At 42.9% G+C, this 27,343-nt stretch overlaps 1 protein-coding gene across 10 annotated transcripts in view; it reads right to left on the bottom strand.

Annotated features, from left to right (window-relative positions):
• DAB2IP (DAB2 interacting protein) overlaps positions 1–27,343 on the bottom strand; it is a 195,972-nt gene that overhangs the window by 121,979 nt on the left and 46,650 nt on the right. For 4 of the 10 annotated variants that reach the window (XM_051636363.1, XM_051636367.1, XM_051636368.1 and 1 more), the window contains exons 1-3: positions 19,844–20,203; positions 3,699–3,854; positions 2,326–2,429 (exon numbers count right to left, since the gene is read on the bottom strand). In XM_051636363.1, the coding sequence (XP_051492323.1) occupies positions 2,326–2,429; positions 3,699–3,854; positions 19,844–19,964 (381 nt within the window). In that variant the 5' untranslated portion in view covers positions 19,965–20,203. Of the gene's footprint in view, positions 1–2,325; positions 2,430–3,698; positions 3,855–7,132; positions 7,191–19,843; positions 20,204–27,343 lie in introns of those variants that run through there. The other 6 variants (XM_051636373.1, XM_051636370.1, XM_051636371.1 and 3 more) reach the window with 4 other exon arrangements.

Here is a 27,343-nt window from a genome sequence, read left to right as displayed (position 1 = left end):
AAAATATGAAAAGCTTGCAACATCAGAACATACAGCAGCAGGCTCCAAAGTAATAATCCCATTACCACTAAACTAAAGCACTAATTACTATTCCCAGTGGCTAGAGTGGACTGACTGCTAATGCTCCTTTGGTTAATGAAGGAAGGTGAGGGAGAATATATTTCTTAAGTCAGACATCTGCTGAAATCTGGGCAGCCATAAAAACTGTATGTAATGAAGCCATTCATATTAATGGCAATAACATCTGGAAGGCTGAGCAGGAACAGAATTGGGATGATAGTGCTTTGTAACGCAGAGAAGACAAATGCTGGGTATTCCCTGTGTGATGCCTGCCCCTATTCAATCCACCCTGAATCTCAGAGCCAGTCAAAGCAAGCAACCTCATCCCACTTAGGATGTTTCACTAACAGGAACTAACCTGCTTAAAGACAGGAATAACTTCTCTAAAAACATAAAGCAGGACTTATGCCATTGGAAAAGAAATAAAGAACATTTTATTTTCACTGACTACAAGTACACTAAGAGAAATATTTCCCAATCCTCTGTTTTGTGAAGAATCCCAGTTTTCCCATAATTCCTTGCCTTTTTCATCAACAAGTAGTACATTGTTTAAGGTTCAAAGATACCCATTTACTGCGACAGATAGAGTCTGATAAATGAAAGGCATGAAGCAGGAGGCTGCCTGTTCACTTAGCTTGACATGGGTCTGGCTGCCATGCTCAGAGCTGGAGTGTTTGTAACTGATAATCAATTCAGACAGATGGCACATGGCCTGTGGAACAAGGGGCTTAGGGAGAAAAATGAGTTTCCCTCTTGACATTGAAACAAGATGTACTGTGCTTAGCAAGAAGGTGATACCACAAGGGGAATCAGACCAAAGATGATCCCTCTGTGTTTTGACCTGTTGGAACAGGGAGGTTTTAGGAGAATAACTTTCATCAACTCCAGAAAAAGAAAACAAGCATTTGTTCCAGCAAATGCTTAAAGACGTCTCACACTCCATTGTTTTCCTGTTTCATTGTCTTGCCACATACTGTGCACACTCCTCCAAAACAGAGCTCACGTCCTGCCTCCACGCACTTTTTCCAGCACTTCTTCCTGTTTCATTTAGTAAACAGGGCAGTACCAAAAAACACACTCTCATGTACTCAGCAAAGAGTTTGCATATAATGGCTACAGAATGTGACTCCACAGAGAATGCCAGGCATTCACAAGCATACAATTTATAGAACTAAAATAAACTACTTAGCCAAACTGCTATTAATGATTCATCCATCCATGCAAATGTTCTCAGGTGAGCTGGGTGTGCTCAGATTTTTTTTTGATTGCACCAGTCTTTCCTTGGCAGCTCTGGTTCTACCTAAGTTTGTTATGATGCAGCTGAGCCTGTAAAGTAGGTGTGGCCTGCAGAGAAAACCTATAAGCTATATCGAGCAAACCAGCTCCAAGACCATTTGCCTCTTCTCTGAACAAAAATACCTGTGTGCAAACTTATTCTCAACATATAGCAGACATGTTTCTCTTGAAAAGATAACCTGCTGATTGCTTTTGCTGTTGCCCACACTGGCTATATCCTTCTCCAGCTGTGTATGCTTTATGCTCGTATTTATTTTTTTAACTCTTTAAATAGATTTCTCTCTTCCTCTTACTTGAGGTTCCCCTAAATGTTGCCCAAAAGACCTTGGTAACTTCAGCTGCTTACAAAGCCTCAGTTTCCCAAGACTCTGTTGCAGTAACTACAGATGTGTCCAGGCTGATGATGCATTAGAATAAAAACCCCAGCAATGCCCAGCTGCATGTCTATTGCCCGCTATAAAAAAATTTTGATCCCACCATTATGATTCTAGTTGTCAGCTGAGTGTCTTCCTAAATTAAATAATTACTTGGATTTGATATTATTTGCTTGGTAACACAATCCTTGTGATAAAAATTACTGTGATCTACTCTAGAAGTTATATGGGATCTTCTACAGATTTTTCTCTGTATGAGGACGTACTGCCCAGTTGCAGACCAGTAAATACATCTACCTATATACTGCACTACCCCAGGATTCACAAAGGAAAACGGCACCAGAAAAGCCTCCCAAGTGAAATAACTTACCCAGACCTGCTCCAGATTCATTTTCAAAACTTGTTGCTGTCCCAAGAAATGTTTTACAGCTGTTTGTTGCCAACATATCTAACAACTTTGCTTAAAACAAGTAATCAACTAGTTTCACATACACCACCTCTTCTCTCAGGATGAGCAAGTTCCTCTTCCTTCTGGCAGAACCCCGTAATACTAATTAAAATGCCATAACAATCATTAAGATGGAGAGACACTTACGGTGACCCGGAAGGGCGTGGTGGCAGCGGGCTCCATGGGGGGGTTCCTCTCCGTGCCCCCGCTGGGCATGCTGCGCCTCTGCCCGCACCGCTCCGGGGGCGACTCTGCCGAGGGGATAGGAAACAAAGGACAGTTACAAACAGGAGCACGGGGCAGCCCAGGAACATCAGCAGGCCATGCAAAACGTGGCTCCTTCCTTCAAGATGCCCTTGCAAATGGGCCAGCACAAGCACCCCACTGCACCTGCTCCGATTTCCCACAGCTGCCTAGAGCAACATTCATTCAGCAAGAATTTCATCTGCAACAATTAGCAGGTGATTATATGATGCTATGATTCTATGATTCTGTGATTCAACAATTAGCAGGTTTTATACAACTGTAAGTTCCAGATAATGCCTGACAGGCTGGCAGCATCATAATTTCCAGTCTGCAGGTGGGTAAACAGAAAACATATTGAGCTGACTTAGAGTTATACACCAAGTACAGATCCATGCACTTGTGGACTGGACACTCCCAAGGGAAACTGCCAATGGGGTTGCAGGCACAGGAGGCTTAAGTTCCCTCTTTAAGTCCTCCAGCCATTTTTTGGTCACATACTGACACACATCAAAATATTGTCCTCTGCCATCAAATCATGGTCTCCTGAATACAGAACAGTGAAGGCTTTGGAGGAGATAAATGAAGCTCATCCCTTTTATTTATCCACATCCACTGGGTTGGACTTTTGCTGACTGAATTTCTCCCTTCCTACAGGCTGCTTCTGCACAAGTAGTTTCTGTCCTTTGTGTCACCTCATTAACAAACTCTTCTGATCTGTAGAAATCCCTACAACTTTTGAAAGAGTCTCTGGATATGTAACACTGAGTTATTTACTAAACAACATGGAATCCAAGCAAAGACAACAGCAAATAAACAACAATTTCAGAATGACACTGAAAGGCAGGTTTTTCACACAGTTGTTCTCTTTTTAAAAATTATTATACTAAAAATATATTTTTAAATGGAGCTGAAATAAACACTGGAGGAACACCTTTCTACTGCCCAATTTCACAAGCAATAGGCATGCCAATGAACATTCCATCATTGCTAGGATTTTGGGTTGGGAATGAGAAGAAGAAGACCTGCTGCAAAGTGAAATCAGAGGGATGCTTCTACAAATTAATACACAAAGAAATCTGAAGATGGAACAACCTACACTTCAGAATGGCTCAGAAACTGATGTAACTTAGAGGTGGTTTGTTTTGCCAGTTCTCAGCCTCTGTGATCTGCAATTTGCTGCCATCAGATCTTGGCAAGGAGGGTTGTCCCCTTAGCAAGATTATCTCTTTGCCAAAGGCTGCCATCACCCGGGATCTATAAGAAACAACTAATACCTGCAGTTCCACTCAACAGTTCCTGAGACGTATCTTTAACTATCCAAAAAGGACAGACTGAGAGATCCCACCCATGGACTGGGTGAAGTGCCTGTTCAGTGACATCTTCCTTGGTTGCAGATCCTGCCCGTAACTCCGCACCAGCAGCCACATAACCTGTGGGAGAGCCAGAGAGCCCAAATCAGGCAGTTCATTGCCTTCACAGCTTCCAGACAAACCTTCTAATTTCTTGGCCACCTTCTTTGCAGAATGCTGCATTTGGACTTTCAAGGAGGTGATCAAGTCCTTCGGTGTCATCTCCTTCCACACTACAGTTCCCACCCCATTCCTTTCAACAGTGGCCTTCTTTATTTTTGGACTGACATAAACAAACTACATGATCACAGCATTTTGGAAGTGAGTTCAAGATGACAAGACAGCCAAAGAAGCTTCTTTGCATTTTCTTAATGAGCAGAAAAATAAAAGTTGTTTAAAGCATTTCTCATATACATGGCTGGGAAACAGGAACGATGGGATCATGTGAAAAGCTGCTGCAAGAAATGACAGGCACTGAGCTGTGCTGCCCAGCCCAACACACCTCCTGCCTTCAGCACAGAGGGAAAGTACTTGGTGTTCCACACCAGCGTTCCAGCACTGCTGACCTGCACCACAGGGGTTTGTCAGACCAAGGCACACAATTGTCTCAGTAATCTGACAATCTGCTTTCTCATTCAACCCCACAGGTCAGACCTCTTCAGAGAAAGGCAGAGTGTTACAACCCAGGGCTGATTAATACCTGAGTCTGATTGCACTGAAGTCACAAACTGATAGTCTGAAATTCTAACTTCATCATTAAAAGATACCTGAAGCAGAGCCAGCAAACACACCAGTGTGACCCAAACCAACACCCAGAGCTGGGTTAGGACCTCAAGCTTCCTGCTATTCTTAAGCTTATGGTTCATAAAGTATTGAGTCAAATCTCCATTTTAGCTTAGTTTAAGCAGTGTGGGTATCACTGGAGAGGGGAGGCTTTGCAGGAGAGACATGTGACAAGCTCTTTATAAGAAACCAGAAATAACTAGAAGGAGGGTTGGGCGTAGGGGTTTGGGGCGAGGGGGGGAGGGCTGTTTTAAAGGGAAGCAAAAATAGCTTACAGGTAAATCAGTAACTCCTAACTACCAGAAATGTACAGCAGAACAGTTCTACATACCAAACAGTATAAATACATAAAGGTTGGAATTCTTGAGGGTTAGAGGAAAAGTCTTAGGCCAGTTTACTCTGCCGAGACACTGGCAAGGTCTGCTTCAGCAGGCCCACAGCAGCACCTGGGAAAGGTCGTTGTAAGGCAATAATAAAAACTCTCTGTAGTCACTAGAGGCTGAAGAAGAAATGTCTTAAATTTACAGCAGAAGATATTTAGGTTAGCCATTGGAAAAAGTCTTCTCTTGACACGGACAGTTATACATTGGAATTGATTGCCTAGAGAGATAAATGTATGTTTGAGCCCATCTTAAACCTGAAAACCTTTCCAGCCTCATTTTCTGTGTCTTCTGACAAATCTGCCCATTTGTGCGTAAGACAAGAAAGCTACAAGAGATCAGATTCAGCATCTCCTTTCAGTCTTTGCTTCACAACCTCTAACACCTCTTCCTCCTCTCCTGGACTTCCACACCATTCCAGGCTGGACAGGCTATGGCAGTTCTGGCTCACCTCACAATAGCACACAGCGTCCAGGGTCCGACACTGACCTCTGTTACTGACTCACAGTGTGACCCTTGGACATTTTAATGCTTTTTATCAGATTCACAATTGATAAAAACCTTGAAAATCCCATGGGAACACTGCAAGGCTTCATTAATGAATGTCTGCCGTCGATTTTGTATCCCAAGATAAAGGATTGGAGAATGAGGAACAGTATCACTGCAGGCAGCTAACCACAGAATGACATTTCCAGTAGCACTCAGTATTAGCAGATAACATCCTCACTAGAAACTGAATTTATCTGATAGCTGAACACTATTCCTCAGCTCATAGAAATTCCAGGATTACACCTTCATTTGTCCATTTATTTGCTCTAGATCAGATTTGATCTGGGGACTTAAACACGCAGTATCTTGGGACACTATTTGCTGTCCCAAAGTCCTCAACTTGTTATGACCTTAAAACCTCCAGATCTTTCTTTTATGACACAGAGGCCTGAAAATCACTGAAGTAGCAGTCTATTAAATGAGGATTATAGTGCAGGCATCCTGGATCTGCAAACTGCTTCCTTGGGCATAGTGAGGAAAGGCAGGTTACCGAGCAGCAGAAATGCCAGTGTGCAGAAGCAGGTGCCCACAGAAGGGGATGCTTCTGATTCTCCACCATTTCCACCAGCCCACAGTGCAATAGCCAAATAAAGGATGGGAGAGATACAGACGAGCAATTAGACATTGTCTAATTACTGTGGGACGGCTGAATCATGCAGGCCCACCTAAGTATGTCACCTCTCCCTTTAGAATCTCTTTAAAGTCTCAAAACTAGACAGAAAAAGGTTCATAAGTCACCCTGAGGAAGACTGTGGCCATTCTTATCAAAATTCTTCATGTAATTTTCTCCTCATTGTTGACAGTATTTCTCCTGCCCTTTTCCAAGCTTGCCCAATGATAACCAGGCCATTCTGCTCACACTCTGCTTTACTTGCACCATTCCTGCTGCAGAACCCTGCTCCTCTGGGCCTCCCTTTTCTTTTTGATGAACATGTACTCAGTGTCCCCAGAAACTGCCCTGTTCCATTTCTCCCAGACATTCTGCTGGGGCTCATCCACCTTATGCAATCACAGAAGAAAGAAAAAAACAAACAAAAGTGCTTCCTGCTTTTCCAAATATTTACAAAAGGCTGCAGTGTTTTGGGTTTTCCCCAGATCTTCAAAGAGAAACTTCCTTGAAATTATCAAACCCCTGAAACCTCTCCCAGGTTATCACACAGAGCTGGGTCCAAAATGCTGCTTGGTGTGTAACACACTAGGATTTTTTTTAAGCTGCCAGGGTTAGTGCCAACACTGACACAGCCCTATAAACATTGCACAGCCACCGAGGACCTAGAGCTTCTGAATATTTCTGAAACTGTACAGCAGTAAACACATTTGATTTGTTAACTAATTCAAGGTATTTTAATCGATCAAATAAATACTCCTTACTGCACTTTTCCCTGCCTGTTCTGCATGCTGCAGAACAGTTACAGAGCAGTGCAGCAATTCTGCCCCAAGGCTTCCAGGACATCAGCAGCAGAACAGGCTGTGAGGAACTCCTGGCACTCCAGCTCTTCTTTAACCCACTCAAAATCACTGCTCCCTTTCTTGCAGCTTCTCAGACACTGCTACAGAGCAGGTCATTATGTGTAGCAAACACACCAACAAATATTAACACTGTTTACTTTTCACTTAGCAAGTGAGATATTGATACATTTGCATTACCTGCTCTTGTGAATCACAGCTAGTCCAAGAGATCATCAGGATTATGCTCTCATCAGTGGGAACGAAATACATTAACTCCTTCTGTTTGTTCATTTCTCGTCACACTCTCCCCCTTTCCTGCTCTCCTCTCACAAGCAATTCCAGGGATCAGCCAGTGGAAGAGACAGGATGAACAAAAGCAAAGAGAACCAGCTGGAAAGAATAACTAACAAGTAGGCACTTCCCTGCAAGTTGATTTTCTGATATGAAACTGCTCCAACCCCAAACAAGAAAGGGAGGTACAGAGCTGAATGAGCCTCAGAGAAGTTAGCAGCGAGGAAATGTCTCCCTCAACTCACCAAGAGGAAGCTGTGCTTGTCAGCAGCGCCCATGCCATGGCACTCCGAGCCAGCCAGGAATAAGAGGAGAAGTAGAGATGATGACTTCATCAGAGCCAGCAAGAAAGAGAAGTACGACTGGAATGCCAGAGGAGCCAGCAGCGCTGGGGACACGGCAGGAGGCCAGCTTCCTGCATCGCACCGCAGGACGTGCTTTACGGAAAGGAGACTTCAGAGGACAACAAACTTCACCAGATCATCCGGATGTAATGCAGAAAATGTAAGAGTTCATTAGAAGGAAAAGCTGGTGGAAAAGATCCTGTGGTCAGCCCGGGGAGAGGTCAGGCTGGCTCCGACCTTGGGCAGGCATCAGGCTGAAGGTGTGCTCCTCCCTGTCCTGCCCCACTGCTTCAGTGCCTGCCATCTCCAGGGTGCCCCCGAGAGCTTACCAGGGTGGAGTTTCTGTGAAACCAGAGGGAACAGGAATTACCGGTCTCCTGCTCCTACAATTACACTCTGTGAATTAATTTTATTGCTTAATGAATTTAGGTGCTATTCCTCTAATTTCTGCATTATCTAATAACTCCTTGCTACAAACCCAGCAGAGGAGAGGAGGAGGCACATAGTGACAGAAGTGATTTTATTTAACACTGCTCACAGGAGCATTTATGAATTAAAAATAATCCCTGGAGAGCAGATATTTGTAGTGTCTGTGTGATTCCGAATACTCAAAAGAGGCTGCAGAAAAATCTACATTTCAGACAGCTCTAGGTGGTCACATGAGTCCAGGAGGAAAGATGGATCCAAAGAGGTATTTAGAAACTGCTGTTAGAATAGTGGCACTTTTTGAAAGTGGAATATTACCCTGGGAATAAGCAATGACAGAAAGTAATAAATGCTGAGTTGAGTCAACTTTCCCCTCCACGAGGCATGAATAACTTAAAATGGGAAGCAGAGATGCAAGAAACTGATTTCCAGTGGACAAGGGTCAGTGGAGAACCAGTGACAGGTTATGAATGCCCTTGCTAACACCCTCCCCCGGCTCCCATCAGCTGGACTAGAAACACAGCTGCAAGGCCAGGTTCCTTGTGCAATTACCTGGAGAACTATTTATAGGAACACATCGCCCAATGCCCTGCTGATTCCAGAGGGAATTCCAGTTGGTCCCTTACAGGAATATTATAACCATTATGCCACACAAAATTAATTAAAAGTCAAACCTTTATTAGGCAATAGCATTGACTTTTAAATAAAAATGGTTGAGAAGCAAAAGTTTAGGGCAGGTAATGCTGCCCCCTGAAAAATCAGGCTCATTGAAAAGCAAAGCTAACGAGCCCTCCGAGTGGGTGTTCTCCAGGCTAATGAAAGTTTGCATCACTTCCATTTTTTATGTTAGAATAAAATTATTTCATTTGCATCTTAGAATCTTTAGCTTAAATACACTTCGATCAAGCACAGCAATCCCCCTGGCTGCACCCACAACTCTCCTACATCATAATCAGTGTTTTATTCTCTGCTCATTCAATGCTCTAAGCAGAAAAATTCTTGTGTTCTCATGCTCTCACAACCTTTTCAGACAATTAAGGACACTATTTACAGAACTATAGCTGATAAAAGTATTCTCACTTACCTAACCATTTACACAGAAAACAGAAAAATAAATTGGGATAATTACTTGCCTTTGTGCTACACTCTGACATGAAATATTTAGCATGAAACCCTCAGGGGCTGGCTGTGTGCCTATAGCTAATGCTATCCACAGGGACTACACCAAACACATCTAGCTTCCTACCATTACCTTTATTTCCCTCACAGGTTACTTAAGTGTTACAAAACTACTACATTCAGTTCAACAGAAGGAATGCTGCCTCTGACTCAACTCTGTCCCTGCCTGAAAGCATAAAACAGCACCTGAAGCACCTGAAGAGCCACGTGATCCTCTGCAGCTACAAGAACAGTGGCTGGGACAGTTGGGTGAATTTAAGAGCCTTATTAGAACTGGCTGGAAAACAGAAAACAATTCAAATCACAGAACATATCAGACCACACTGTTTTCCCATCAGCTAAAAATTATGACCATCTTCTCTCAAAGTGGGACTAAGATCTTCTGAAGGAAGAGCTTTTTCTGTATTAAATAATGACTTCAAGTGACATTGACCTTCACCATGGCATGCTGTGCACTTTCATGGATCTGGTATCATCCCTGTGTCAGGTTCCTAGATATCATGACTTGTACGGTAGCCCTCATACTGCTCCTGAGCAAGTACTTTTAGTGGCTTTTGAACCTAGGACTGAAACAAGCCATGCTACCCATGATATTTTTCTGTGCACTTGATCTGTATCTATTCCTCTATTTTCTCTAAGGTTACCCAGTGAGAGAATTCTTTTCCCAGCACCCATGTCCAGGTGCCTTTTGATGTATCTAAGCAGAAATGGGACTTACTGCCCTTTTCTCTTGACTTTCTATGGGCTTCGGCTGCCCAGATTTGCAGCCTCTCCTCTCCTGGAAAGCTCCGTTAGGCTTTCCACCCTTCCGCGCTGGAACAAGCCGTGTTTCTCCCTTCACCCAGCAGTGGGATGAAGGGAGTGTTGCTCTGTCAGAGCAGAAATCCAGGTGCCTCACTAGAGGGAGCTGAAGCCCCTTCGCTTGCCAAGGAACCGCCAGCACCGACCAAGCCAGGGACAAAGATCTGCCCTGCCTGGCAGAGACAGGAGGGCAAAAATAAAAGAAGAAAATAGCAAAAATGAGAAAACAGGGAAAGAAAAGTGTGGATAAATCTCAACAAGAGGAGTCAGAAAATATACACGCTTACTTCCGTGCACTACAAAACTGAGGAAACAGATCCATGTCCAAAAGGAAGGCACTACTGCAGGTCCCCAGACCTGCTGCCAGGGAAAGACTCTGAGGCATCCAGAAAATTAACTCCCTTTCCAAATACAAACAGCAAATCATGCTGATTGAGCAGCCTTTATTACAAACTCCATTTCACTGCCTGGTATTTTTAATTAGATATGTATATACATATATATAGTATTTTTACTCATTATTTATCAGTCTCTGAAATAAAATATGTATGATATTTATCTTTCTCTGGTATGATATCTACAGAACAAATTATTCTTTTGCTAGCGGCACATCATTAGGAGCCTTTTCTCCAGGGTTAAATTGAAATCAAGCCCAGGCTTAAAAAATACATCAGAAAAAGATGAAATTCTAGCCTGGTTGGGTACCAGCTCATGGAGACTGCTAATGCCCTGGTTAAACTGGAAAGGATGATAAAGTGAAATGGAACATCAGCTGCCTCCTATGTGATGATAAAGACAAGCAACATGGAATCTGGAGAACAAGAAGTCAGCTCTGGGGAGATTTAAATTATGTTCATCCGTCATGCTTAACACTTCTGCAAAGATTCCACACTGTTACCGTGCTGCTTTCTGCAGCACTTCATCAGCACGGCTGCTGCTGGCAGAGGCGATCTGAGGCAGCGGGGGACTTCCCTGCTCTGTAATCCCTGTCACTGCGGATGCAAACCTGTCCCCACCCCCGGGACAGGGCAGGGAGAACACAACCCTCTGCCCAGGTCCCGCCAGGCCCCCCACTTCATTCAAACGCCTGAGATTGCAGAGGGAGTCGGAAATCTCACAAGAACAGCCTGTGCTGTGGCTCTTCGGCCCTCTTAGCTTCCAATTTCAGAGAGAAGTGAAGACCCTGGAGGCACACGGGGCCACAGGGGGTGCTCAGCCAGATCCCAGCCCTGCCTTTGTTTCCCAGCAGGGAGGTGGTTCCCTTGGCAAGGTGTCCTCGTGCTTGGGTTGGGGGTTTCTCCATAGCCTATGTGGGCAGGTGACCTGCCAACCTGTTCCCAGCGGTTTGTGGCTGGACGAGCAGCACAGCAGGACTGAAAACTTTGTGCAGTCTCATTCCTAGGCCATTTTTCCAGTGCTGTGTGGTGGCTGCTGTAACAGGTCTGTACTGGCAAAATGGGAATTAAATAAATAAATACTTAATTTAAAAGCATGATTCATCAGAGGTTTCATCTTCTACAGCAAAGAAACAGATGTTCTATTGATGGCACTTCATTACAGAGATAAATGGGGTCACATCCATATCTCTACTCACATCCATCTGCATAATAGACCAAACATGAAGATTTGGAATTCACATGTGCAGTTCTTACATCAGCCTGAAAGAGTCTTAATGCCCAGAGCCAATTAATCAAAGTTAGATTGCCTTAACATTGCAGGAACTTTAATACTGCTCAAGAAAGCAGGAGGTTGGGATTTAACACTGGCTACTTCAGGTACAGTTGCATTGAAAATACTTACAAAAGAGTAACAGATTTTTCCTAACTGGATAGCAGTGATTTTTGGTAGCTACTGGACAAAATATAGTATCTCTCCTGATGAAGCAGGTAAAAGACAGCATCAACAAGCAGCAGGGACAGGAAAGCCTGGAAATACAGTTCCTCCTCCAGGTACATCTGCAAGGGTTAGGATTAGGAATAGCATTAGGGATAGCCAAGAATCTTTTTGTTTTTCCAAACATTTATGCAGGAGGCTTCAGTTCTCCTGCCAAACAGAAACAAGTCTCCTTCACTTTAAAATGCATTAGGTAGAAGATTTTGCTTATGAAAAGTGTCAGCTTCTCTGCCAACCTGATTATTTTTTTAAGCCAAGTACTTACACAAATGTTCTGCATTTGCTTGTATGTATCAGTGACATTTATCGTGCCTGATACTTCTATTTCCTTTGGGGGTGGGTGAGTATTTCTGCTTCTCACACATACATGCTCTGAAAACACACTTGCAGGTGTCAGCTTCATAAGCTTACTTTTTTTGTTTTCAAGCAAACAACGCCAGTGCCAAAGAAAGAAACGGGAAAGAAAACCTTAAAAGGCAGTCATGTTTTCTTATTTGATGTAAATAAACATGTACCACAGATGGACATGCAAAAACCACCATTGAAACTACTCTTATTTTTTTTATGCAACTAACCCACAGCCATTGTGCTATAGCTTTGGGAATGTGTTGCCATGCTTTTTGATGTGATATCCACCGTTTACCTACCGACACAAACGTGTAGTCGATTACAGACAGGGATCTAGCAGGGCTACAGCCACTTGTACATTTCCCATCCTATTTTTGAAGTGGGAGGAAGCAGGCTACACTAACACTGACACTTGCATTTTCCATCCTAAAAAATATGCAGGGTATATGGAGGGATTCCTCCCTCCCCCACTGAACTGCCGTCATGCTGAGGAGCAGCACAGGGGCTGCTCAGCCACACACTGCAACACTGCACAAGGATTCAGCACATGAGAACAGCACTGACTCTTCCCAGGGAGATTATTGCACTACACCCCACTCCCAGAAATTTTATCTTGGTGTTCATCCAAAATTCAGCTGGTCCTGGAAGTAAAGTTATGTAAATTAACACCAAATGTTCTCACTTAAAATGCACCAGCCAGATCAAAAATTGTTCCCGTCTAAGCGTATGGAGGTAATAACTGTTAACCTCTGACTGCTAAAAATGTAAAGGGAAAATATAATTTAAAACTTGCTCGCTTGGTTACCATGGACACTGCTTAATCATGAAGGATGACTATTACTTGTTCCTGTAGTAACCAAGAAGCTTAAAAAGCATCCTGTAATTTAACTCCAGATGCCAAATTTTACAGCAGTCCACCTACTACCACATTTGGATACTTCAGACCAAGCCCAGGCTTTGTCTCCAACTCTACAAGAAATTCACTGATGCAGAAGTGCTATAAGAAATAAAAAATGTGACCAAGTAATGTACAAAAGAAACAAGCATTTCAAATAAATTGGTTTCTTCAAAAAGACACATTAAGTGCTCAGCATCTGAGGATTCCTCTTTCAGTGCAAATGTTAATGAAGCAAAGCTTTGGCCATCTTTATTCTTGTCAATGTTTCTCCAAGTCTATACAATTGCAGGACATGCTTTTCCCCAGAGTGAATGCTTCAGTGCTCAACTTAAAATGAACTTCTGAAGTATTGCTGAGTAGCCAGGATTCATAAACGAACCTCCAAGAGCACATCAGGACTCCCAGCCTAGCTCTCAAGAACAAACTTACAACAAAAACATGTGTCCTTCATACGAGCAAGCAGCAATGGACAGGACAAACCTTCCAAATTCAGGCAACTAGTGCACTGCTCTGAACAGCTTTTTACAGCATTGCTGCTTAAAAAAAGCATAACATTGCTTAGCATCCCTCATCAGCATAAAGCTTTATCTTCAGCACCACTGAGGAAATTTCAGTCAGAGCTTTGTCTCCTGTAGGTCTGGGGAGTTGAGGCTTTCAGAAATTACCTGTGGCTAATGCTGTTTCTTGACCCTCACCAGCTCTATGTTGGGTATGAGTTTTCAAGAAGCCATCAATATCTACATGTGCTGACTGCCAGAGGGGCCTGAGGAAACTCAGTTTAAAAACCTGACCCCAAGGCTGGATAAAACAGTGAAGTAAGCAAGGGAGTTCTGAGGTTTGTGTACCTTTTTTAATATGCACATACACAAACACACAGGCAATTAATATCTACATTTAAAATATTCTCTGCAGTGTTTAAAAGGAAAGCAAACTACCCTCAGTCAGTGTCTGAGTCAAAAAAAGCAAAACTATGAATGCCCAAATACGGAATGTGACCCAGCTCAGCCCCTCTCTGTTGAGAGCAGAGTAAATGAAAGGATTATAGAGTGTCTTCAGTGCAATAACTTCAGGGATTAGTGGCACACTAGAAGACCTTCAAGGGAAATATAGGTTTAACAGCTTTAAAAGGCAGCTCTGTCTCTAAATTGTTTGGACTGCCTTACTGTAAGGAGACAAATTTATTCTAATACATAAGCAATCATGAAAAGTCTGCTGAAGCCCCTCAGCAGATAAAGCAAAAGGTGAGCAAAAAGAGACAAGAGTCAGTCTTCAGGTTGCCTGGAAGTTGCTGGTACCATTTCCAAATTTCTGTCACATCACTGAATGAGCTGTTCCTCTTAAAATTTGACAGAAGTTACAACACACGAAAATCAAAGGAGGGAAATGCAAAGCTCTCTGAACCACAGGATATTGTCTTTAAGAAGACAGATGCAAAGTAAGCACACCGTAAGGGGCTACCTGAGCCTGTCACAAACAAATTAAATGCCTGGTTCCCCAAACCCCAGACATACTGCAAAACCCACCCCATTTTTAATCTAGTGGGATTTTACATGTTTCTCACAGAAAATATTCAGTAAGTAATGATGTTTCTGCATTCCTAATAGACTTCCAAAGGAGGAGGGGTAGGTCAGTGTGGCATCACCAGCACTGGAAGAGCAGAGGAAGGAGCTCAAGGCACTACTGGCATCATGTTCCTACCAGAGGGTCAGTCTGACCTCCCTAGAAAATAAATTCCCTCTACATTTTTGTTGCTTATATTTCTCCATCCATTGTTTTAACATCAAAACAAATCAAGAATTCCTTCAGCATGCAGTACTTCCCAAGTTATTAAATTTAGTATAGATTTTTATTAGACAATTAAGCATTGAGCACATACGGCAACGTCTCAGCTGGAGCACTACTGCTAAAAATAGCATGGCTGCCAGTGAATATTTCCTACGAACAGCACAGCTTAAAAAATTTTGCATATCTTTTCTATGACCATCTGTCAGCCACACTGGTAAAATTTCAATGAAAAACTGCAAGAGTTCTGCAATAAAATAGAAAATGTCACAAAAGAGGCTTGAAAAACAAAGCAGTGGTCATTAAAAACTGTGAAGCAGGAAGGTTTCCTTTTCCTGACATTTAAAAGACACCACCCTTGGAAAAAACCTTATCACTAATGTTTATCACAGGACTCTTCACTTGCCTGCTCCCAGCCCTTAAATGAAAGAAAGTGTTCAGGCAGTATTTTTTTTTAAAAAAAAAAGTAAGAAATCTAAGGCCCAGGATTTGGAGTCTTTGAGAAATCTCCCATACAGGAGACAGGTGAAGTGCACACATGTACCCTTCTGGCCACCCAGGATAAGGCAATACAAGTAATATAACAGAATTGAACTATTGATTGGCTACTAAAGTGAGTAACTTAAAACCAAGTAAATAATGAATTAAGAATGGGAAGAGTGATTCTAAGTTTGAACTGACCCCAGTGGAGACACTGGTGCTTGTGACGAGCAGGGGGAAGGGCAGGGCAGCCCACAGGGGAGCACCAAGCGCAAGGACTTGGGGTCACCTCAGAGACCAGACTGATCAGTCAGACTGACCAGTCGTGTCTTCTGCTCATCTTCTTTCCCAGACTTGACTTCCTAGTGACCATACCTCATCCAGCACCAACCACTGCTACCAAAAGATGTGCTGAAAGGGCAAAATCACTCCTCTTGTCAAATTTTGTAGGATATGAGTCAGAGAACAACAGTAAAACTGGAACATTTTACTCAGCTTTCTGCCTGCCAATATAAATCCATGCAAGACATAAGCATACTTGTATTGGCTTTAAATATAATAAAACTTCCTTTGCTCTGTCATCCCATTACATGCTGGGACAGTCTGCAAGCCTCTGCTTTCTTTGTCCCCAGCAAGTGTCTTAATCTCTAAGGTATTGGTTATTTGGGTATGAATTGATACCTCATTTATCACTTAAAAAGGTTTTGATTTCATCAGAGAGAGAAAAAGACTAAATTCCAGCTGTTTTCAAGAGATGTGTATCTGAATAGGTCACGCTAAGAAAAAACCAGTCTGACCTTAGCCTCAGTGTCTGGTGTACTAAAATACTGAGCTCTGCTGAAGATCAGTCACTTCTCTCTTCACAGCAGCCATCAAAGGGAAAGCAGAAGAAAGCCTGTTTAATAAAAACCCTTTTTATAGAACAACTTGAAAAGCATTTGTGATAAACAGAACTTGGAGCAAGACATTTCTGTCCAAGGAGCTGACAGAAACAGATGTATCAGGAACACTGAACCTTCAAGATCAGGAACTCAAAATGTTCTCTAATTCTTAGAGCTTTGATGACAACTGAGCAAACTGAATTTTCAGAACACTTGCCACTGACCCCTGTTCTTTCTGTCACAGAAACAGAGATATCATGAAGAAAGCCGCAGAGCAAAGGACTACAGGCAGAAGCAGCTGTTGCTTTTATCAATAATTTTCCTTCTACCCTCTCTGCCTCCCAAGTACCTTCCACCACATTAGATGGATCACCTGGTAGTAATCATAATTACTGCCATGATTCCTCAAATAGTCACACTTATCTCAGAGCTGAACAGATGGTCCAAGGAAGAGATGAGGTTTCTGCAGTTAGTTTTTTAACTAATATATACCTGCAGTGTGTCCCAAATCTCTATGGAAAGCAGAGTCAGGAGATTTCAGACACTATCATAATTCTAACAAAGATTAACAGGGAGGTGAAACCTGTCTTGTTTATCCACTACGAAATAGCAATAATTTAAATGCTCCAGAGGCATGATCACACAAGTCTCCTGACAGGACACCTGCCTGTTCCGGTTTCATTTGCCCTCCCCATCAGTTTTACTGTTCTTCAACTGTTCTAGCCCTGGACCTCTCAAAAGGACAGACTGGCAAACATACTGAAACATGGAATTTATGTTTTATAAGCACCAGCCAAAGAACTCTAGAACACAAGAAACCATCACATGAACCATCAAAGAAGCTGGCTGAAATTGTGAACAGCTGAAAGTCCTATACTTTTTTTGCATGGTACATCAGATTGCCTCCATCTGGAGTCCCAACAAAAGCAGTCCCTACTTTCCTCAGCCACTTGCACAGAAAATGCCTGTTGGGTTCACTCTGTCTACCTAAGGAGCGCTGCAGCAGAGCTCTCCTGAGGGTGGAGTTCTCTCTTTCTTGGTACCTCAGGAAGCCAGACCAATTTCCCAGACGAGGTCTCGGCTGTCACAGCCACCGCCTATGACTGCGGTGCAGCTGTGCGGGCTGCGAGCCCAGGCTGGCCCCTCTGCCCGGGCAGGCTGCACTGCCCCCGGCACAGGCAGCACCGCTCAGCAGGGCACGCGTGGGTGGTGCCACTGTCCCCTCGAGGGGGCTCGAATAGAAAGCGGCAGTACATAAATATCTGCTTTTAAACACAACCTCCTCTTTATTCAAAGCGACTGACTGATACAGACTGGGCTGGGCTGACAGAGGTTCCTTGGCTGCGGGCAGGGGCCGTGGGAGCAGCAGATGGCAGCACCTGCAGCCCCCGCTCTCCTGGCAGCGCCAGCACCGGGGATTGATCATCCGGGTTGATGCAGTAACACCGGTGAATGCTTCCAGATGGGGACAGGGGGCTGTGTGCCAGCGCACATCTCCTCCCTGGTCAATGTGTAACAACTGCCCGAGCCTCAGCAAGTTCCCTGTCCAAAAGCGTGCTGATAACCTGCTGAAGTCACACGCCCTGGAAAAGCTCAACTTCCAGCTACGGCTGCTCCCCCAGCTACGGCCACAGGCTTAGCTGGGCCCAGTGGGGATCTTGGCAAGGGCTCCAGGGACTGGAGAGAGCAAAAACTTGCCAGAAGGATGTCCGGGAAACACACATGTGGCAAACCAGACCGCTGCCAATGCCTGTGCAGTAACTCCAACAGTAACTTCCCACTAAGGACATCTGATCTGTGGCTATCTGAGCTAGAGAGAGCAAGTTACCCTGCAGATCACCACAGCTGCATGACCTTGCTGTATGACACCACCGCTGCACAACTCGCTTTCTGTGTCTTTTACAAACACAAGTTGAAAATTAAAAGAACGTCCTCATCCTGATTTGCAAATCCCTTTAAGATCTAGAGATAAGAAGAGCTCAACTAGTGCTGCATATTAGGACCCTCCTAGCAGGCAGGAATCCCAGAGACAAACACAAAATACTCAGGGAGAGACCAACAGAAAGAAGATTTGAGTTGGATCAAATCCAATTTCTTATAAACATTAGGGTTGATTTCCATTTCCATCAAATCTGTCTGTATATTCCTTGTGTTCCTGACAAATTGTGCTGTTAAGTTCACATTGGGTTACCTAAATGAAACTAACACATTCGTTTCTCACAGCCACTGAAATGACAGTAAAATATTTTGGGTTTGAACAGTACACAAATAAAGGGAGAAAGGGAACTGTTACATGCTTGTGAGTTTACAAACACTCCTCCCTGACAGAGAAAACAAAACAAAACAAAAAAATCATGGAAAGAAAAACAGAGTTTGCTTAAAGAAAAAGACGAAGCTCAGGGACTCATTTAGATTCCCATTGTTTTCTCAGTGATGATTCAAAATCCTGAAAAAATGTCCTGTATGCCAGGAAAAGAAGGAAGAGGACATTGCACTAAGCTAAATCTTGTAGTGCTGGAGTCTACTTTACAATCTGCTTCATAAATCAGAAATAACTCCAGTGAAACAAGTACAGGTCTGGATTTGCACAAACACCTGAGTGCTATGTTGCATTTGTGCTTTTTACTCATACCACACCACCACATTTTTTTAGTTAATGACTTTGATTAAGCTCAAGACATTATAAATATGACTGGATTGTCACCTCAGAGCAACCCTCACCCCTCCTTTCTGAAAAGATAGTTCACCAGTAAAATGACTCAAAGACTCCTGCTTCCTTGACTGCTTTAACAACAGGCATAAGCATCAATAAATATGTTTCACAGTAGACAAGAAAGCCAGAATAGCTTATTTTAACAATGCAACTGGGTCACTAGCTGCCTCAAGTAGAATAAATGGGCTGCATGAGTGAGTATGCCCTAAAGAAACATTACTCTGTGGACCTAACTCCTGCTGATGAGGACAAATAGGCCCTTTTAGAGCAGGATTTTTAAAAGTGATTTGGGAATTCAAGTCCCACAGGTTTTCTACAATGCCTCAGGAGCACAATCTTTAGGGTCTTTTGAAAATCCTACCCCTAAATTGTACTCAGCTTTGTAATTTCAAAACCTCAGGTGATACTCACTCAGCTTATGTAGAAAAAAAAAACGTTTTAGGAATACATCTGTGCATATAGATACCATCTCTTAATTAAGAATTTTCAAATATCTCTCCATTAGGCCTCCAAAAGTCTCAGCTTTTAAAAAGGAGTTACTTTAATTATACAAATTGAAAAAACTGAACTATGGATAATTGAAACGACCAGGTTAGCTAAAGTTAGACAAGGTGTTCAAACCACTGCACAGAACAGCACCCAAGCCTGACTCCCCCAGCTAAGCCTTTAAAACCCAACCGTTCTCCCTCCCCATCCAGGACTGCGGCACTACACGAACAACTGACCTTCTGCACAGCTCCGCACACGCCTCACGGGGAGCAGGGACACTTACAAATACTGGCACTGCTCATAGCTACAGTAACGAAGCCACCTGTAAGCAACAGCACGTTTGTCTTTGCAGTGTCAGTTAAAGAGAGCGGTTGGTGCAATTACCCCTACTGAGCGGCCTGTTCCGGCTCCGGGATCTGCTGCGCTGCCTCTGAAGTCGTGACCTCCGGAGCAGTCGATAGTAGTAAGACGGTCTCCCAGAACTTTTCCTGCTGTTCATTGACATTTTTGTATCTATTTTACACACACACACATGCAGGCACAGGTTCACTCTCCCCTCTGGCAAAGTAGCAACAGTTCCAGCGTTTAATTAACTGGAGGTCGGTTCTGTGGAGTGGAAAGGGAGAGGGGGAGAGAGGAACTCTTCACTTGACACATTTAAAAAGAAAAACAAGAAGAAAACATAAAAAAGAGAGAGAGAGGGAAAAAAAGATCGCGGCACCAGAGGACATGTCTCAGCTGAGGGAGGACTTGCAGCAAGCAAGATAAACTGTACTAACAATTCCTGCCCCAAAACAGATAAGCCTGCTGGAGTCGGAATAGGAAGCCAGAGCTGGCCTGGGCTCTTGAAACGTGAAGAATAGGCTGGAAGAAATCCTGGACTGGATCCTCTCGGCCGGACAGCAGCAGCTCATCTGGCGGTACTGGAAAAAATCAGCAGCCCGCTGCGTGGAAGCGGCCGGGCAGCCTCAGGGGGCCGGCTCCTTGCTACCTGCCCTGGCCATCAGATCCCCTCGGAGATGGAGTTTCTGCAGCTTGGTCTGCAGCAGGAGGTATCGACGAAAGACTGGGTTGGGGAAGGGGATAATGATTTCCTGGCCATCAGACACATGTTAATAATCATCATGGAGCAAAAGCCCCGGAAAATAAAGTGAAATTTGAGAGGGGAAAACTTTAATTAGAAGTTGAATGAACAGAGCTCCAGACTCCCCTGGAGGCCCATTTCCTTTCAACATTCAAACTGAGTTATGGCACATCCCACAAATTAGAGAAAGAGCCTATTTACCATTTGGGTTCTGATGGCAGTGAAGATTCTGCCTCCGGCTCATACAGTTCAATAAAATTACATTTCAATGGACAGAATTAACACTTTAAGCCATGGAGGAAAAGAAAAGGAAAAAAAGTAACTAGTAAGATTTTAAAAATTGTATTTACAGTTCAAAAAGGTCAGAAAGTGAATTGTCCAGAATCCTTCTTGTAAGCTCCTTCCCTTGCTGGCACACAAAATGCTTTGAAGGAAGAGGGACAGACATTTCAGAAAAGCAGAACGTGGCCAAGAACCTAACACCCTGCCACTTCTCACCAGCTGGCAGGTAACAGGAAAATGTCACTGGAGGGGGATGAACTGCAAAGTGACATTTGCACAATACCTTCCTGTATTGTGTCCTAGTTTGGTCATCTTTCCCAGACATTTGTGCAAATTTATCTTTGTGGTGTCTTGTGAAGCTGCAGGACTAGTCAGGCTTGGCTGAGGATGAGCTATGGTCCCCAGTTAGCAGGAGAAGGTTGAAAACTTTCCTGGATTATATGTGTTGGATCTTCAGTAACAAGAGGCAGATACTCTGATTTCTGCATCCTCAGCACAGCACGAGTCCCACCTCTACCACCAACCACCCATCTTAATTTTAGGATTTCATAAACTTGTGAAGTCATGGAAAACCATCAGAATTCTACATAATCTGTATTTTCTTATTTGTGTGAGTAGTGAACCCATGATGTTTATCTGGTGAGAAAGGCCCTTTCAAGAGGAAAAAACAAATCTCGATCTTCAGTGAAGTCCATGCCTGGTTTTGGGGCCACTCTTAAGGAATTCAGCGCCAGCTTTTAGGCAGCAGGAATGGGCCCATCAAGAGGGCAATGACAAGTTCAGGTCAAGGAGGCAGATCCCAGCTGGACAGCAGAGGCTCCCACTGCCTCTGGGAGGGGAGTGTTGCACAGGGACATTCCTCTGCTGCTTCCATGCACCCAATCCCACATCAGATCCCGGCAAAAAGGAAAAGGCTTCAGTTACTACACATCTGCCCTCTTCTTGTTATCCACTTTTTTTCCCCCATTTGAATAAATTAAAAAAAAAAATACAGGAACAACTATAACCATTTTCCAGATGCCCAGAGACTTGTCCTGTGCTGCTGATACAATTCACAAAAAGAGATGAGAACATCTAGAAAACAGGGATGGGAAAGTCTGAAAATACTGAGCTTCACTTAAAGATTTGCTAAAGGCAAGCAGCCAAATATTCAGGTGTGTCTCTGCATTTTTGTGTCTTAATAACTGAGCTGGTAGTTCTTAAGAGAATCTTCTAGGATTATGCTTTTATCACTAGAAATGTCTTTAAAACAGCCTATCCAATTTATTTTTCCTCTCCTCATTCTCAACAGCAAAAAAAAAAAAAAAAAGGCACAGATGGAAATTAAAATTTAAAGAAAATAGTTTAAAATGCTCACCCAGATTCAGCCAGTCCAAAAGCGGAAGGTTCATGGGGGTTGGGTTTGCTTAACTGGAGCCAGGTGATTCCTCATCAAAGCACCTGGGATGCAGCAGCCACAGGCTGCTGATCTGTGGGCAGGTGGGAATGGTCAGGGGACATGTGCGATGGTCAGGGGACACGAGGGACAGCCAGGGGACGTGGGCAATGGGCCTGCAGCCACTGCACAGTCACTCACGTGCACTTAGCATCTGTTCCGTGCTCAGGGATTTTTATTTTTAATCAGCCTCGTACCTTCAGAAACATTCATATAGGTGAGCATAAAGCAGAAGTTAATGAGGGACTATAAATATCATGACAAGAGAAAGCAGCCTCACTATAAAAGCATAAATGGCTGGGAGTTTTGTTCAAGTTTAGCCAGCTTGCCTCTGTCTCTCTCACTTCAACAAAGTTTTTGAAGGCTTTAAGTTCAGATGCTACATAGCAGCAGGCAACAAAATGAATGACCCATTTGGGAGGGAATGTGACTGGTCTAGACCTTTCCAATTAATCCAGCACTGCTTTTTTTAAAAAAAAACTTTTTTTTTTTCCCTTTTTGAAAGCCACATCCTGATACAAATGCTCTTTTGTGTTTAGCAGAATCTATGACTTGCAAACGTCTGATATATTGACTGATCTGGAGGAAAGCTGACCACATTAAAATCTCTATCTCTGAAATAACACATCACAGTCAGGCTGTTTCCTCCAAAAAGCAGAAGGATGAGTTCAGTCACCAGCTCTGCACAATCTCTCAATAAGAGGAGTAAATGTAGCCAAGCATAACAGTGATTTTCGGGGTGTTAACTCCTCCTCCCCAACACTGAATGCAAACCTAACCCCATGAAATTAAATACCTACCAAACAGTAACATCTCAGTAAAACACCCAGTTTGCTGCACTGTTGAGCTTTAGAGGAAAATCAGAGCACCCACAGCTGACCTGGAGTCCCCGCTCACCTCCTCTATCCTGCCATTAAGCCTTCTTAATCCGGATTTATTGCACTCCTTAATTTCACACCAAAACTAACAGCATGTGAATAAATCTTAAATTAGCATCAAAGGTCTGGGATGGAGAGCTACACAAACATGGGCTTGTCTGCTCTGGCATCCAAAGGAGCAGGCTGGTGCCTGGGGCTGTGCCCAGGGGCAGGACAGCACCGCCTGCTTCTTTATCGCTCTGTGCTGGGACAACAACCACTGCGCTGCAGAACGTGCCTTCCCAGGGCAGCCCCTGCCATGGAACCTCTTGCTTTCCCAAAGGGCTTTAGAAGGAAACAATCATCCCTCTCAACTTCTGATTTTATGGCAAGGAGCTTGGATTACTTATTCTGAAAGTGAAAATGTTTGTGCCCAGGCAGGGGGGCCCAGCCCAGCCCCAAAACCTGTTTGCACAGGTAGGAGGAAACACTGATTTGTCCACACACTCATGGCTTCTCAATTTAACAACCCTTTGGTAATTTAATTTCAGTTTCCCTTATTTTTTTTAATACTATTTTTTCCCCACAAAGAACTGAACTAAAAGCTTTCAAAAGCTTAAACAAACACTCAAGAAAAGGTTTTGCCTTGGCCAGCAGAGAGAGGAGTGGTGGGTATCAGTTTAATTTCTAATTTGCATTGGGTCAATGAACTGCAGACAGATCATAGAAAAGTTAAAAAAAAATAATAATCAGATTGCAACCCAGATTTCTCTGTCCTGTGCAACTAACTCTGAAGAATTATTATACTCCTTTCACAGTTTGAGGAATAAGGGAATAATCTCTACAAAATATCTGTCTTTTAAAACATCTGAGAAATATAACAGTGTTCCTGTCAGTAATCCTAGACACTCTCAAGATGTGCCTGCTTGAATTTGCTTACAAGTCCATTGCAGCCTCCAGTTCAGCATAGGATGAAGCTGGAAGATTTCCAGGCTTCTTGCCTCAAGGCTGCCAGGGACACATAAACTTATGTGCAGAGCCAGAGAGAAAGGTAATTTCCTTTGTGTAAGGATAACTTAACTTCCAATTCAGCTGTACCCACACCAAAATCTTCAGTGGCATATTTGTTTGAAGACCTAAAAAGGAAAGTTTCATACCCTTAATTAAAAGTAAACAACTTATTTTTAATATTTTAATGGAAAACAATTATTGTTTTAAGACTACACATAAGCCAATTAATTTCCTTACCACATTAGGTGGAATGTAGCAGCTTTTTGATAGCCCTGCAACAAAGTGGCACATAGATTTGGAATCAAAATGAGAAATAAATGCTTACATTAAATTTAAGCATGGAATTAATTGCTCCCCACTTACTGAATGGTGTCATAGCTACCAAGACACTATGGAATATTCTTGCTAGTTGTATGGCGATGTAATCCAAATGTAAATGGAAAGTAATCATTACACATAACATAGATATTTAATGATATTAATGAGTAGAAAAAGCAGTGCCATATTAAAAAGGCAAGAGGAAGAATGTGCATCTGAATAATTTAAGATTAAACAAGCATTCGGGACATTTTAGAGATGTTAAATCAGGACACAACTTCTTTTTGCAGTAGTGTTCCCTACCTACAGGCTCTTGCTATGGTTTTACTTACGTTTATCATTCATTACTGTGGCAGTGCCCAGAGATGCAAAAAAAGATCCATGTCCCATTGTTGTGGGATCCACACAAGCCACCAATTAAGAGATGGTTCCTTGTCCACAGCACTGATGATCTCATTGAGCATACACTATTGCACACACCACCGGCATCATAATTACCATGCTCCTAATTACCACCCTCACTTCATGTATGGAGAAGGGAAGTCCTGAAGGATTTCCTCAAGCTCACATAGGGAGGCTGGTGCAGAGTGAAGTGTACACCCCATGCCCCTTAGTCCTTGCTCAAAGGACTAATGGAGCTTCCTTGTTCTCTCAAGCCAATCCCCTCATGATTAATAAGTATTAAGCATAATATGTTTTTTCTAGTGTCTTTCATCCAACAGAGCACAGATGCTTTTGCAAATACTTGTTCAGCTTTTTACTGTGCTTAAACCATACAAACTTCCTCTTTTTCACTCAGGTAAAAAAGACACTCAAAGGAATGTGCCCAGTGTTAAGCAGGGAAGTCAATTATTTGTTTCTGATAAATAATGTCCTGATTTTAAGAACTAGCCGTGATACATTGTAAAAATGTGGATAAATCAACTTTAGCAAATATCACACAGAAAAAAGGGAGGCAGGAGAAATAAAAATAGAGCCCAGGAATTCTACCTCTAATTCCCAACAAGTCCATCAACAAGCTGACTGCTGGACCCTGTGTGATTTCTGCATAAAGTAGGCAGCATCTTGACAATGGGAATTCCATACTATGGACCAGCTCCAAGTCAGTGTGGAACAGGCAAACAGGAGGTGAACAAACGTGTTCCTCACCATGCTGGAAGGACCTGTAGAGCTTTGTAAAAACCACACAAAGTGATCCACATAGGAAGGGCTGCCTGGCCCCTGGCCAGGTTACAGTAACACCAGGGAGAGCCAGTGTGTCTGAGAACCCCATTGGAGATGCTTCCTGTGCCACAAAATGAACCCTGTGCTGTGAGAGCACAGGGAAGAAACACACAGAGTGACCTCACACAGAACATGTTTCCTGACTGCTTCCCAGCTGAACAATAGGGCTAAAGAACAAACTTTTTCAAATCGGCTTTCAGCAAGCTGGAGGAGACTAAAGAAAAATCAGTTAACTTTACTGGCATGTATTCCTAATGATAAAGAACACCCTACTCTGATTAACTACTACCTGACTGGTAAAGATGCTAAGAAAATTTAGAAAATCAAAATATATCTTAAGATTTTCATAGAATTAATGAAGTAATTAAACATGGAGTCCAACACAAATTGAAGAAGAAACTTTCATCCGAATCAAACATCCTGTGCCTCAAAACAGCCTGCTGCTTTCAACAACCCAGGAGAAAAAACCCAAGAGTTTAAAATCACTATTGTATAGCAAAATATCCCATGCCAGAAAGAAAAATACTGTCCAAAACCCCACATCAGACAAAGCTCCTTGTTCATAAATGTGTACTGTACAAGACTTCCCAGCACCACATGTCTTCCATGAGTAGCTGCAGGGAGGAAATATTTATTTAAGCCTGATTATTCTTTACAAAAAAAACATATTACTAAAATAAAATGTTAACAATGATCCATTGAGTGATTAACAGAGTAACTTCAGCTCTGAGTTTCCAAAGATCTCCCAAGACAAAATTATGGCAGCTCCCTGTCTGACCTCTGCAAGCTGACCCATGGGGCTTTCTCTGAACTCAACTCACAGCCAGCTTGAATGTAGTCATTGAAGCTCTTGACTTGTTCTTGGAGTACAGTTGAGCTTGTGCTGCTCTTTCCAGGGGTCACCTACCCAGCCAGACTAAAACAAACATGTCTCCTTTGAGCAGAAGGATCCTGCCATGGAGAATTCCCTCTGGGAGAGGCCTGGGTGTGCAGGAGGAGCTGTGCCCTGACACCAAAGACCCCTGCGCCGCCAGCGCCCGACACCTGAGGGTTTTGTCACCAGAAGAACTATGAAAGCTGTCTGGGTTGCTCAGAGGTTACTCATTTCAGTCTCACAATACAACTGTTTGGAATTTATTTATAATAATACACAATGATGGGAATTTGTGCTAATATTAACCCTGACACTCACCACACCGTAGTGCAATTTTTCTCCTGGCACTTTTATTTTTACTGTTGCGATTATTTTTTAAATAGACCTCTTGTTCAAATGAAATGTACAAAAAACCCAAAACCCTGTTTTGTCAAAAATGTTTAAATTATTTTTTTTCAGTTGGAAATAAAAGCAATTTTAACTTAGTCCCTGCCAGTTTTCTAGTATAGTAAAAATGGTGAAATTGCCTTATTTACTGTGAAAAAATAAACTGGAAGATACCCAAGATCCTGCCAACCTCACATTGAAAATCTGAGAGGAAGAAACAAAATGTGTTACAAAAACACCACAGCATAGGAAAGCTGCTGTTTATTTTATCTATAAAAATAAAAATATGTCTTTATCTTGTTTTTTTGACCACCTTTTAAACAGCTCATCTAACTTGCTCTCCAGAAGAACGCTGCTCTGTGAGCCATTTTTTCACCATTGTGCAGGTAAGATTTCCTGTAAGTGATGAGGA

This window comes from Apus apus, chromosome 19 (assembly GCF_020740795.1).
Source record: "Apus apus isolate bApuApu2 chromosome 19, bApuApu2.pri.cur, whole genome shotgun sequence".
NCBI lineage: Eukaryota > Metazoa > Chordata > Aves > Apodiformes > Apodidae > Apus > Apus apus.
Note: the sequence above shows the minus strand (reverse complement) of the source record. Positions and strands in the feature narration are given on the sequence as shown.